Consider the following 14,737-nt stretch of genomic DNA (forward strand, 5'->3'; position numbering starts at 1 on the left):
AGGCCAGGCCAATTTAATTTTTTTTTAATATTTTAAAGTTATACCCCTCCAGCAGAGAAAAGTCAAGGGCCTCTCCCAGGGTTTCTCAGAGGCACTATTGCCATTTTGGGCCTGATAATTCTTTGTTGTGCAGGGCTGTCCTGGGCGCTGTAGGATGTTTAGCAGCACTTCCTCACTCATGACAATCAAACATGTACCCAGAAATTGCCCAATATCCCCTGGGAGAAGGGGCCACAACCCACCCTGATGGAGAACCTCTGGTTTATACTAATTTTGCTGACTGGCCACAGTCCTCTCCTACTGGCAGGGGAATTTTATTGGTTTTACAACATGCACATGAATAGATGTTTTTCAAATAAAGTGACCTTAAAATGCAGTTTCTTTGCCCACAACAGAATAACACAGAGTTCTGGAGAAGTCATTTGAACATAGAGCTTCTTTCTCCATGTGTACACTGCGCTCATCTATCATGTGTCTTGCCTGGAATTGTGGTGTAATCAAATAAAACAAGTTTGACAATGATTTAACAAAATTCTTTAATAAAATTTATAAAAATGAATATTTAGGGATAAGTTTATCGGCTTGTTTTCCTTTCCCACCCCCAAAGAAAATAGAAATTATCAGCACCCACACACATATACACTCAAAACTATAGTGACAGTCTATCTACACAGAACTACATTAGAGTTTAAATTGCCAAAAAATCAAGACAATTCCAAGACATGGTTGCAGGGATGATTTTTTTCTTCGAAAAACAGTTGATGGAAAATAAAACAAGATAAACTTCTTTTCTGTGGTTGTCAAAAGTTTCTTGATGGTCACATTTCAACAAAAAGAATATCCAAATTGAGGTTCTCCTTACCCCCAAATCCCCTGCTCCTAAGAAAAAATTTGGAGTTTCTAACATTCTCAGTTTTCTTGGAATTTGGGGCAAATGTGTCCAGATTGGCCAGTATTTCCTGTGGACATCACCAGAAGCAAGCACTTGGGGATTCTGGACTGCGAGTACAAACCATGGTATAAAGATCCTGGTAGGAAGCACATGTTGAGGTTCATCCATTCTTCCAGAATTTTCAGGGCTAGAGGTAGAGACACCTCAACCACTCTCGGCCTTAGTTTATTAAATTGCCAGGCTCAGTGACAATTTCTCCTGCCATCTCCAAGCCCACTTGTCATGTTTTCCATCTGCTGTGACAAGCCATCTTCTTTTCTCTCTTTGGCTGCAACACTTTAGGCACTGTTCTGAGTCTCGAAATATATCACTCTTTTAAGTTTTAGTGATAAACATTAAAAGGTGAGTGGCACCTGAAAACTCATCACCTTTTCTGGTCAAGCCTCCTTGTTTAGAACCAAAGTACCCCATAATGACAGTCACATAACAAACATTCTGACTCTGAACAAGTAAATGGATAGATGTCCGTTTCAAGTTACACACTCAGGAGATAAAAAAAGAAAACGATTAAGGGCCTTAAGAGTATACAATACCCAGTCACGATATGGCCAGACTAAGACACAGCCTCTTCCCCTAAAAGGGCCCAACAGTTCTGCCTCAGAGAACTCCTGTCTGGGGTAATGTAAATTCAGGAGTAAGAGTGGATACTGGAACATGGGACACCAGTGAAGTGATAGGATTTAAAAAGGCACACAAATTAAAAATAAATTTTTATGTATATATAAAACAATAGGGCCATAGACCCTCCCCTTCCTTTTAAAAATGAGACAAAGCCCTTAAGAAAATCCACAAGTTGCAAGCTTGTAAAGGGTGATGAAAGAAAAAAAAGACTCAAGGAGTACATCAAAATCTTTCTAACACAGATCAGATCTACAAAGTGGAAATTATAACTACCCTGTAATCAGATGCACCACTGATTACAGTCTCTCTTCCTCAGAAATTCATCTCATGTGAAGGGAGCTGAAAGGCCCCCAGAAAAATTATTCCTCCATTTCCCATCACATGAGTACAGGAACCCATCTCTCTCCGCATCTGTCTCGAGTCCCCTAGTCATCCACGCCACCTCCGTACATATCTGCCAGCTTCTTGAAGCGATTGCCCCATTCATTCAGGTAGTCATAGTCCTGGTCTTGGTCTGACTCCGAGGAGTTCAGGGAGCTCAGACTAGCAGCTTCGGAACCACTTCCTTCGTAATCAAACACGAGCAGGGAATCATAAGGGGGAGCAGTGGGGTCGCTATCAGCCGCCTTCAAATTCTAAAGAAGAAAGAAGAAAACAGGATCTTTCGATGAAAGGAACCCCACACCTGTCCTCTTAGGCAAGATGCCTTCTCCTGGTGCCCCAAGCAAAGTGGACCGCTAATGACAATGCAACCGTCCCTGGAACACTAACAAGGTGAAGTTAAACTGCCGCGGAAGATGGATGTGATACGTTAATGAAAAGAAAGTTATGGGAAAATATGCAAGATATTTTCCCCCTAAACTAAAGCGGTAAGCTATAGGTAGGCAGGGAAGATATAAGCACCAAGCAATCTGGATGGAAGAGGCTAGAAACAATGAGGACAGTCCGCCCGATCTACACAGGCTGGTTTCAGCCCGAAAGGTCTGCAAGGATGAATGCCAGGCAGGCAGGTCACAGTTCATTCTGCTGAGTAGGGTCAGAGGAACTGAGAAAGAACTTAAATTTTTTCCTTTATATACAGGGTGTCCTCAAAAATGTATACACACTTAACAGCTGATAGCTCAATTGATGTTTCTTTCTTTCCAGATTTAACCCATTGGAATTAATAATCATTCAAAGTATGTATACATTTTTTGGGACACCCTGTACTTTGTCATAATTTATATTTTTAAAATAGCAAACCATATCCGTTTTGTAATTAAAAAAAAAACAACAACTATAATCCGATGTGATAATGAACGTGAATGGAGGAGAGGACCTAAATCCAGATGTATCTAAATCCAGATGTACCTAAAAAGGATGATTGAAACTGTCCCTTCCTGTTGCCAGTGTTCTCTAAGATCCAGTGGCTAGAATGGATGTGGCTTGGTCACTTCCAATACTGCTGTGCTTTGTATAGTCCTTGGTGACAACTCCTATGGGAAGCTAAAGCAAACTTGGGGAGGGCGACTGGAACATCAGACAAGCCCTGAAAATCATTCCAGTAGTTAAGCAAGTCACCAGGTAACGTAGTTTAATAGACCCTGATAGACTGTATTATTTGTTTTTTTGGTTCATCCTACCCCCACTTCTTCCTCACCTTACCCTAAACTGATTAATTTAATGTCTCATTTTCCACCCTCCCTTGCAGATAGGGACAATCCAGTAACATGTAGGATGAACACCTTTCTTGCACGAACAGTTTGCTAGAAGAAAGATTTCTTTTGCCCTCTGCTCTGCCCTTCCCACTTTTTCCTGACTGGAATACAGACCCAAGGCCTGGAAGTGCAGCAGCCACCTTGTGATCATGAGACAACAAAGGATATACGTTTGTATCATTAGCAGGAAGGTAGAAGGCGGCTGCTCCAGCCTCACCTGCTTACCACAGCCTTCAATTTGCAAGGGGTCAATCTACTTCTATCTGTTTAAGCTTCTGATATTTATAGCTGAATGCATTTATGACACATACAATATGAGCAGCATTTTTCTGGCCCTCAGGTAGACTTGTGACACATATTTAACATTAACAATCATCAGTGGGATGCAGGGGAGAAGAGACCCATTAGTGAAACCAAACTGGATCTACTTTGAATCTCTTTAGTTTCGTTTCTAATTCTATTAAGTCTTTTCAAGTAATTCTTAGTTTTGTCATATGGACTTTGCAGATTCACTAAGACCTGTTTGAAATGCTATTATTTCTGAAATTCAGATGAGACACACACAAAAATAGGGCTCAGAGATCATGCAAGATGAAAATGTGATAAAGGAAAGAATCTAAGCTCTCTCTCACTTTGGACACAACTGCTCCTTTCTAAGTTCAGAGATGAGCTGTGCCTGGCTTTTGACTTTGCTTACTTACTTCATCAATGAAGTTTCCAATTTCATCAGGATTGGCAGGGCGGGGCCGATACTGAGGCATACTTAGAAGGGTTGGAGCCACGTCGTTGCGAGTCACTTCAGGCCGAGCATCCAGGCCCCTGTGCAACTGGCTCAAGTCAAAGTCCTTTGGAGGAAAAGGTAAAAGTATAGCAAAGAGTAAACCAGAAACAGTCAGACACAGGGTTCTATTTAGTTTGTAGGTTATGGTACCAGATAATGCCTCACTGCCAACTGTATGATATTTACAGGCATGTGCCAGTACAATCTGAAATGAGAGCTTTCAACCTAAGAGTGTCCAAAATAGCACTGGAAGGAAATATAGCATAAAAGGATTGTGAGGAACTCTGTGAGTACAGATGGAGACAGTTATACCTGATTGACTTCTTACAGGGTATAATTATTAGATTATTTAGCAAATATTCACACCCTTTCCACCCTATGTGATGGATCCTGTGCTTCCCTTTCTAGATACAGCAGACTTTCAAAACCTCTCTGGAGAACTCCAGGGTAAGGCAAGTTAAGACTGTCTCCAAATCAGGAAAAACAGAGAAAGCCTAAAGTTTAACATCTATAAAAAAGCAAAACACAAAACCAAAAACAGTTTAGCATAGCTAAAATAACTCAAGGGAAACAAAATATTAAGACAGATCAGTTGCTCCATGTCAAAGATAATTTGAATGAAGTTCATTTCCTGAGACTAATGATGAGGAGAGTAGGCTCTGGAGTCAGACTACCTGGTTCTACTGCTTCCTAGCTGTGTGACTTTGGGCAAGTCGCTTAACTGCTCTGTGCCTCTGCTCAGTCACCTGAGTGCAGAACAGTATGCAATCAATAAATGTAAGTGATGTTGCATTGATGACGATGGCCAGTGACAATGTCTATGTTCTTGAGTAAGGCTTTAAAAAAATAATATACAAAGTGGTACAGAGCTATTTCAAATGTCAGCCCTCTAATCATTGCTTTTTCCAAATAAAGAGATTGCCATTAAGATTTTTACCAGCTTTAAAAACCCACCTGGTCCTCTTCTCCACCTCCTTCTTCATCGTAGTAATAAACATTGTCTCGGGTGTCATCTTCTGGGGGCAGTAAGGGCTCTTTGACCACCCGTCTCCTCCGAACAAACAGCAGAAGCAGCAGAATCAGGACTGTAAAGGGGAAGAGACAGTGATGAGAGTCAGGCTTCAAGGCCACAAGCAGCAGCTGTCACAGAGCACCACTGCCTTGCATACCAGACGGATGGCTGTCAGACAAGCCATGTGGTGATGCTCACACCTCTGAAGTTAACATCTGCATTACAACATACTGGACAATACGTGAGTTCAAGTGCGGTCTTGAATTCACAACTGGATCTTAAACCAATCAGTTATTTTCCAAAATCTGAGGGAAAGTGTTCCAAGCTGTGGAAATGGTACCTGCCAAGGTTGTGAGGCAGGATCATGCTTAGTGTGATTAAAAAAGGGGGAGGTCAGTGTGGCTGTAGCAGGGTGAGTGAGGGGGAAAGAAGTGTTGAGGAAGACAGAGGGGTAGTCAGGATGTGTGGACCACTGGAAGGACTTTGGCTTTGGTTCTGAGTGAGTTGATGCCATTGAAGTTTTGCAAGCAGGGTTGGGCCAGCCTAAACGAGATTGATACATGCATATTATTGTTAATCAGTTATAGGGGTGGGACAGACTATTAAAAAATCACCTGGTATATTCCTTATCTTTTCTTAAGATAAAATCATGTAAGCAAGCTTTAAAAGCTGTTTAAGTTCCAGGGTTTTCATCTGATCTTGGGATATTTCTAAGATATGCAATTAACATTTAATTTTTTAAAAATATTAAACTATTTATTGTAAATGAAAAAATATACAAGGTGCCCCCCCAAAATGTATACACACGTAACAACTGATAGCTCCATTGATATTTCTTTATTTCAGATTTAACCCATTGGGATTAATAATTATTCAAAGTGTGCATACATTTTTGGGGGACACCCTGTATATAATTCACTGTTTTCTTTATAGATGCTTATGCCCAAATACCTACATATGACATCCTAGTGAAGCATTATTGCAATGAAACAGGAGGTTACATAAACTTAGGGGGGAAATTTCTTAGAAGTACCCAACTGGTGCCGTTCCAGAGGGCGGCGAGTTTCACTTTGGACTCACTCATGTTTCAAGAGAATTTGAAACTAATTGCGGATAATCAAGATGCTGTCTGCAACCTGTGATACACTACTAATGACATAGAAGATACTGTATCACCGCAAGATTCAAAGCCACAAGATAGGCATTTTGCAAGAAAGTATACTGTTCCAAAGCTGTGAAGACGAAATACCCAAAAATACTTGCGAGAGGAAGACAGTCGACCGAGTGATACCACTGTTCCAGGCATACGGGAAATTTGGATACCAACATGGGGTTGTTGTCATAATCACTCGGAAACTATATGGCTGGACAACTAGCTGCTTATGGATATTAAATTACAGTGTTGCATAGAATGAAAGGTTGCTGCTGTTTTTGTTCTTGTTAGAACAAGAAGAGCCCCTGGAAGAAATACCAGATTCTGCCCCAGCCAGGTAGTTCAGTTGGTTAGAGCATCATTCTGATACGCCAAGGCTTCAATCCCTGGTCAGGGCATATACAAGAGTCAACCAATGAATGTATAAATAAGTGGAACAACAAATCAATTTTTTTGAAACTGTAAAAGCAACTGTCAACCCTAGGTGGACTCAGGTGGTATCAGTTTTAAAGATGACGGCAGAAACGGCCACGTTTTCCCCAGCATCCTGTTTCTCCTTCACTCTTTCAGTTGTTGATGTTCACTGTTCACCCCACAACCCACCCCACTCTCTGCTAAGTTTGAATGGGGCACATGGTCACCAAGTTAGAGTGAGAACTTTCAGACATGGCTGTGTCTGGGCCAAGGGGATGTGAATGAAGGTGATGTGTGCAGTTTCCAGACGCGTGACTTCCGCTCCCTCGATCATCGCTGCTCTAGGATGCAGTGTGCAGGAGGTGAGCTGGCTGGCTCTGACCATGCTGATGAGGACAGCATCCCAAGGCCTTCCTGCCCTGAGTTGGTCCAAGGACCTGCTTAGAAATGCTGAATCTGAGGCCCCACCCCAAACCTACTAGATCAAAACTGTTATATTACACAGAGGCACGTGTGATCTGTATGCCCTTGAGCTTGAGAAGTACAGCCCTGAGGGGTTGAAAGAACAATAAAATAGAAGGACTGGGCCCCCGTTGACTTAATACAACAGGCAGCCTTCCAGTCTTGGACCACTGACCTCTGAAATGTTCAGCAAGTGACAAACCTCCCCCATTTTAGAAGTCGAAGTACACGTGTCAGCTGTACTTACTTAGCAAAGCAAGGATGCCTCCAAGGATCCCGAGGATGGCAGGAAGTTGCAATCCTGCTTCGGCATAAGCCATGTTCCTCTTACAGACCGTGACGGCCCCTTCACAGTCACACACATACACTTCTAAGGTGGTCACCTGGTCTTTGTTCTGGTAATCTTCAAGCCTGAGGTTTATTTTGTATTCGCCCAGCTCTAAGGTTTTCTTTGGCTTCAAAATGAGAGATTCATGTTCTAGAGGAAGCAACAAAAATAAATGATGAGACCAGGGGAGAAGAAAAGTTTATTGTAGCATAAGATTAATAAGGAACAAAAGACATTCCAAAGCTGAGTAAAGAAAACAGAGCGGCTTGGTTTGCAGATTACTGAGCAGTATGTTACCAGGTCACCCAGCAGAGAAAAGGGGCCTTTGGTGGAATGCCTCCAATGTAGAGGGCACAAGGAAACAAGCATCAGACAAGAGGGGCGCCATCTGCAAGCTGAGAAGGGAATTTCGGAAGGGGAGGTGGAGGTGGGGACAGGGGAAGCACGAGAGTCGGAGCAAAGTTTCCAAAGTGAGCCTCGAGTTCCCACCTGGGTCATTGTACTCAATGGTCCAGTTGACGCCTGACCCATATGTTAGCTCCGCTGTGAAAGGAGATGTGTTGGGGGGAAGATCTGGATCGATGATGTTGATGACTTGAGGCTGTGGACTCCTCTGGCAGAATTCCAGATTCCGCGGCTCTGGTACTGGGGCATTGTCATTCACATCAGAGAGGATCAGGAGAAGGGTTCCCGTTCCAGTAGCAAGTGGAGAACCTAAGGAGAAATACATAGGATACACCACAGCTCGGGCACACTGGCGAATCCCTACTGCCTCCCATCAGACTGAACCCAAAGCTTGTCCTGGCTCTTCAGGGGTCACCTGCCCACGGAGCCTCCTGGCCTGCCCATCCCAGGGCACCTTCACTCCTGGTTGGTCAGGTCTCTGTCATGCTTTTCCCTCATTTTGATAACAATTATTCAAGTTATTCCTCATACCAAGAGCACCCTCCTTCCTCTTCTTCACCTATCTTTATTCACCCATTACATTTACACCACTCCCAGAAGTCCTCCCTGCCCTTACCAGTTCTCCCTTTTCTGAATGTCTATGGCTTTAAGGTCATTAGCGAAGCACTGAGCCTTTTAAAAATCTCCAAGTTGATATTCAAAATAGAGATGGAAGGTCATACACACTTTTTATATATATATATATATATGTACTTTTTAGACAGAGAGAGAGAGAAACATCAATGTTAGAGTGCAACATCAATTGGCTGCTTTCTGCACACCCCCTACTGGGGATCAAACCTGCAACCCCAGAATGTGCCTTGACCAGGAATCGAACCGGCAACCTCTTGGTGCACAGGATGATGCAACCAACTAAGCCACACCGGCCAGGGCCACATGCACTTCTGTTTGCACATGGTAGTAGAAAAAGTAGATACTCAAGGAATCATCATCAATATTAGTATATTGTAGGGGGGAAAAACACACAAAAAAACAAAACAAAACAAAAACCCAGAGGACTTTATCTCAAACCTGTAAAGAGTTATACCTGGGTGGCAAGACTGTAGTGATAATTTTTTCTCTTTACCCTTTTTTTTTTAATGGTTTAGGAAAACAAACCACATAGCATAAAATTTACCATGTTTTGTTTTTTTAATATATCTTTATTGATTTCAGAGGGAAAGAGAGAGATTGAAAACATCAATGACGAGAGAGTCATTGATCAGCTGCCTCCTGCACGCCCCCAACTGGGGATCGAGCCCACAACTGGGGCATGTGCCCTGACCAGGAATCAAACCTCAATCTCCTGGATCTAGGGGATGCTCAACCGCTGAGCCACACCTGGCTGGACAAATTTACCATGTTTTTAAGTGTGCAGTTCAATAGTCACATTGTTGTGAAACAGCTCTCCGGAACTTTTTCACCTTGCAGAACTGAAACTCTGTATCCATTCAACAATTCTCCATTTCCCCCTCCAGTTCCTGGTAACCACCATTCTGCTTCCTGTTTCTACGCACTGACTTACGATTCTACAAACTGACCTCATGTTAGTGGAGCCGTACAGTATTAGTCTTTGTGCGAACGGCTTATTTCAATTAGCATAGTGTCCTCATTGTACACCCATGTCGTAACACACGACAAATTTCCTTCCTTTTTGAATATTCCACGGTGTGTCTGTGTCGTGTGAATTTTTTTAACAATGAGCAGGTATCGCTTAAATTTTTTAATTATAAATTTTTTTTTAATGAGCTGATAGATGTTCAGATGAAACTTCATTCTCCTCATAGAACTACACTGAGAACTACTGAGTCAAGCACAAAGTTATACTCTGAGGAATCATTTAGGATGGCCACACCTTAGCCACTATTAGGTCAGGGGTCAGCAAACTACGGCCAAATTAGGAAAACGGAAGACAGCTATGCTCGTTCCTTCACAGAAGGTCTACGACTGCTTCCAGGCTACAGTGGCAGCAGAGACTGTACGGCCTGCCGAGGCTAAAATGTTTCCTCCCTGGCCCTTCACAGAAAGCCTCTGGCCCTCGGTTTAGATGCCAATCCCTCAGCTTATCTCAGGCCAGGCCAGGGAACTCCCATGCACCAGCGACACCTGGCCCACGTGGAGCTGCAGCTGGAGCGGCGGGTTAGCGTTCCCTGCGCCAAAAGCATTCTGCGACTGGAGCCCCTTCGCGGCCTGACTTGCCTTGCCCTCTGCCTTCCAGATTGTCAAGTCTGGAATTACTGCCTCGGGAGGTTGAGGAAGGAGAAAGGGGAAGACAGTTTAATCATAGGAGCTAGCAGGTCTCTTTAACAGTAATTCTGCTTCTGCGTATCGAGTTGAGGGAAATTGTTGCAATAAAGGCATGTACAAGGATGTTTACTTATCACTCATGGAAATGGTGAAGAGCTGAAAACAACCCCATTGGCCTTTTAATGAGTGAATGATTAATTAGGCCGTATCCAGGTAACATCATTTTATTGAAAAGAGGTACCGGCATACCTCGTTTTTGTGTGCTTCGCTTTATTTATTTATGTTGTATTTTTAACAAAGTGAAGGCAAGACCCTCTACCAGCAAAAAGATTATGAGTCACTAACTAATCGTGGTGGTCTAGAACCAAACCCACCATATCTCTGAGGTGGGCCAGCAGATCTGTAATGTGCCACGGTATAGCTCCGTGTCTTAAAGACCTGTAGTCACGTAAAAATAGAAATCTATTTTTAATTTAAAGCAACGTGCACAAGATCATGGTTTTTATAATGAAAACCAAAACCAGCTACAAACCAGGTAGTGGTTTCATAATAAGCTATATTTTTTAACGTATTTAAATGCGTTCAAATACACAGAAATAGTCTGGAAGGAGCCACACTTTACTAATAATGAGGATTATGATGATAATAATGACAGTCCTTATATACTATGTAGCAGGTGATCTTTTGGGCACTTTTTACATAAATTAACATATTGAATTCTGATGGGATATTATCATTTTGTCAGATAAAGGAATTAAGAGACATAAAGATTAGGTAGTAAGTCTAAGGTTACACAGGCACTGACTGAGCTTTGGTCCTAGGATCTAAACCCAGGCAGTCTGGCTGCTGTGGGGAAGGAGTGTGGTTCAGGTATAGAGGGAGTGGTGAAAGGAACTTCTGCTTGACCTAAATGATTTGCATTTTTGACACTGAGAATGCTTGTGTTTAAGAATAAAAGAGAAAGAATGAACTCTGCCTCCAAAAGAAGGGTGGGGGGCAAGGAAGAGAGCTAGGTGAGGCTTCCAAGGCCTGAGGGGAAGGTGTCCTTACCATTGTCAGTAGCTATAATGAGGGCTGTGTACGTGCTGTTCTTCACATGCTCAAAGTCCTCTCTGTCCATCTCAGCCCGACTGGAAATGGCACCAGTCTCTGGATTAATCTCCAGCCAGTTGGCCGTATCCCTCCAAATCCGATACCTGAAAAGGCACAAGCCCTGGCTTAGAATGGGAACAGCAAGCAGCATGTAGCTGACGAATTCTAAAGTTCCTCTTTGTCGATCAGTTCCAACCACTCTACATTTCTTACTTACATATTAAAAAAAGAAAAAAAATCATACCTATATAAAAGTTACCAGGAAATTGTGATGAGCAAATATGTATGCTTCACTTAGATTCACCTGTTGTTAATATTTTGCTATACAAAAGCTGACGCACATTTACATAATGTCTTGTTTTGCTGAACCATGAGAATATGTTGCAGGGATGGTGTTCCTTTACTCATAAGTATTTCCATGTGTTATCATCTCCAAAGAACAAAGGCATTCTCTTATATAACCAACAATTTGATTTTCAATTTCAGGAAATATAATTTTGATAGAATACTATTAATAAATACATGGTACATACTCAAATTGTCAATTTTCCCAAAACTGTCCTCACACTATGCAGGTGATGCTGTGTCCTTCCTGGAGCATCTCATTAGGAGGCACATGATGTCTGTTTGTTCTTTTATTGATGTTGATTTTGATTACTTGGATAAAGGAGGGGCACCAGACTTCTTCACCGTGAAGGCACTTTTTTCCTCTTTGCAATTAACCTATAATCTGAGGGGAGGTCATCTGAGAATATCCTGTTCACCAACTAGCTTTCATCCATAGATTTAGCATCTATAGGTAATTCTTACCTGAATAGTGAGAACTATGATCCTTATTTGTTTTTTCAGAGCAAACTCTTGCTCCCTGGGGTACCACAACACCTCCACCATTAGCATTTGGAGATTTGGGTTGACATGGTGACTTGAGAGTGGGCCGCTGTATTGGCATTTAATGGTAGGTGTGAAACAGGCTAACACTCCTTATGGTCTTGCAGAGCAAAAAAATGTCCTATTCACAATGCTGAGAGAGTTCTTTCCACCATCCTTCCATGCCACCATAATGGGGCACATGACTGTCCTGGCTGATGCTCTCAAGAGTATCAACAATGCCAAAAAGAGAGGGAAGTGCCAGGTGCTTTTTAGGTCATGCTCTGAAGCCATCATCCGGTTTGTAACTGTGATGATGAAGCATGGTTACATTGGGAATTTAAAATTATTGATGATCAGAGAGCTGGGAAAATTGCTGTGACCCTCACGGGCAGGTCAAACAAGTGTGGAGTAATCAGCCCCAGATTTGATAAGCAACATGAAGATCCCACTCCCATCCCATCAGTTTGGTTTCGTTGTACTGACAACTCCAACGGGCTTTATAGGCCACTAAGAAGCAAGACAGAAACACAGGAAAAGCCTGAGATTCTTTTCCTAGAGCTGTAATACACACATGCAAACAAAATGCCTCAATGGGAAACAGCAACGACAGCAGCCAAGAGAATCCTGTTCAGCAACACCTTATTAGGGGTACCAGAAACAGTCCACCAGAAGAAACAAAGGCATGAAAAACAGAGAGATACTGCTGGGGTCAGGGAAAGGCTCAGAAAGGGAGGCAAAGAAGCCTAAAGAGGTAAGTGCCTCAGGTACCTGCGGGCTTATCCCCACTTCCTTAGAAGTACAAAGCAATGAACTACATAAAGTGGTCTTTATCCAGGGGCAAGGGCCTCTGCACACACTATTAAGACTTGATCCCTGGACTTGACCAAAGAAAGGCTTTTAACTACCTATTTCACTATTGCAACTAAGATATCAACCCAGCCCGGAAACCCCTCGACAAAAACACTACAATGTTATTTTGGTTTTTTACTCTCCTTTTGAACTTTGATGAAAAACACAGCTCACCACCACCACCACCCAGAGGCTTTATTGGTAAATTGCTTTACAAAAGAAAAATCAATCCTATTGCTACTAAGTCAATGGAATGAAGAGCCGCGTCCAGGGACACATCCAAGTAGAGCCAAAAGGGACTGATGCTTTGGCCACCTCTTATTCATAGATCCAGTCAAAAGCACACGACTTGTAGTCAACCAATTCTTCGGACTCAAACCATAGGCCAATCTCTCTCCCAGCACTTTTTACTGAATCACTGCCATGAATGATGTTCCTGCCGACTTGAATGCAAAAGTCTCTGCGAGTGGTGCCTGGCTGAGAATCCGCTGGATTGCTCTCTCCAAGCATCATTCTCACTGTCTTCACCACAGGTGGCCCCTCCCAGACCATGGCCACCACGGGCCCTGAGTTCATGTACTTCACCAGCCCAGGGTAGAACAGGCGATCTTTCAGGTCAATATAGTGCTGCTTCAGGAGTTCCTCAGAGGCCCGAAGGAACTTCATGGCCACGAGGCGGAATCCCTTCTGCTCGAAGTGCTTGATGGTGTCACCTACCAGGCCACGCTGTATGCCATCCGGCTTGATGGCGATGAAGGTGTGCTCCATCTTGGCCATGGTCCGAGAAGTAGGCAGGCAGGGGGCAGCTGCTGCACTGCCAAAACCACATCTTATCAGCCCTTATATTTTGGACCACCTAGAAGAATCCTTGGATTATGAGTAGTATATTGACTACATGTATAAAATTATAGTATTTTAAAGCAAATCTCAAGCAGATTTCTTCAGTAAACACTTCAGCATGTACCTTACATAGATAAGGTTTTTTAAAATACATAATCACAATGCCACTAATACACCCAACAAAAACAATAATGACTTATTTAATATCATCTAAGGCCAGGTCTATGTTCAAATTTCCCTAATTGCCTCAAGGGTGTCTTTTATAGTTGGATTGTTGGATCCACATTCAAACACATTACAACTGGTTGATTGGTCTCTTAATACCCTTTCATCTATATCAGTCACCCTCACCCTTTTGCCATTTATTTGTGGAAGAAAATGTCATTTGTCATCCAATCCCCACATTCTGTATTTGGCCAGCAGCTTCAAGGCATTTAACTTGTTTCTTCATTCGCTGTAATTCTTCAAGATCAGAGCCTGAGACTTTATTAGTTTCTGTTTCAACTTCTATTTTCTCCAGAAAAGATTTCTTTAGTGGCACCGTGCATGTGCTATTGAATCCTATCAAGTGGCACACCAAGTCGAGTTGTCCTTGCTTTTTCAGTAAATGTTAAAATTAATCAGAAGATTTGGGTATTATCAGCCAGGTTCCTCCACTTAAAAATTCCCCATGGCCCTTGACCTAGGACACCACTAAGATCACTAACTAGACCCTTCACACAGCTCATCCTGTGCAGTGCACACATGGTTTAAAGGTATTTATGAGCCCTCTCCTTCAGGATAGAAGCAGCACTTCCAGAATAACCTCAGAAGTTGAGGTCACACTTAAATTTTTTGTCTGTTTGTCTATTTAAGTTTCATAAATCACAGGCACTGAAGCTAAAACACAAACACCGTCCACAACAAGAACGCATTCAATTACCAAGCATGACTCTACTCTGGATTTGTATAACATTTTTATAAATAGCTCAGAAG

The 14,737-nt window shown here is 42.5% G+C and overlaps 2 protein-coding genes across 3 annotated transcripts in view; both read right to left on the reverse strand.

Moving 5' to 3' along the window:
- Window positions 1-517: 517 nt before the first annotated feature.
- Window positions 518-14,737, reverse strand: part of CDH1 (cadherin 1) — a 71,801-nt gene continuing 57,581 nt past the window's right edge. Inside the window, exons 11-16 of the mRNA XM_016200777.2 lie at window positions 11,162-11,307; window positions 7,910-8,134; window positions 7,340-7,570; window positions 5,006-5,136; window positions 3,972-4,115; window positions 518-2,208 (exon numbers count right to left, since the gene is read on the reverse strand). Of these exons, the coding sequence (XP_016056263.2) occupies window positions 1,999-2,208; window positions 3,972-4,115; window positions 5,006-5,136; window positions 7,340-7,570; window positions 7,910-8,134; window positions 11,162-11,307 (1,087 nt within the window). The 3' untranslated portion in view covers window positions 518-1,998. The remainder of the gene's footprint in view (window positions 2,209-3,971; window positions 4,116-5,005; window positions 5,137-7,339; window positions 7,571-7,909; window positions 8,135-11,161; window positions 11,308-14,737) is intronic.
- Window positions 13,105-13,699, reverse strand: LOC107527899 (nucleoside diphosphate kinase B-like). Of its 2 annotated transcripts, XM_016200789.2 has the most exons (2): window positions 13,472-13,699; window positions 13,338-13,358 (listed from the first exon to the last, which is right to left on the reverse strand). In XM_016200789.2, exons 1-2 carry the CDS (start codon window positions 13,697-13,699, stop codon window positions 13,338-13,340), a joined length of 249 nt encoding a protein of 82 aa, XP_016056275.1. The 2 variants fall into 2 exon arrangements, with proteins under 2 accessions (XP_016056274.2, XP_016056275.1); XM_016200788.2 differs by having other exon boundaries at window positions 13,105-13,699.

Source organism: Miniopterus natalensis, chromosome 18 (assembly GCF_054644295.1).
Source record: "Miniopterus natalensis isolate mMinNat1 chromosome 18, mMinNat1.hap1, whole genome shotgun sequence".
Taxonomy (NCBI): Eukaryota; Metazoa; Chordata; class Mammalia; order Chiroptera; family Miniopteridae; genus Miniopterus; species Miniopterus natalensis.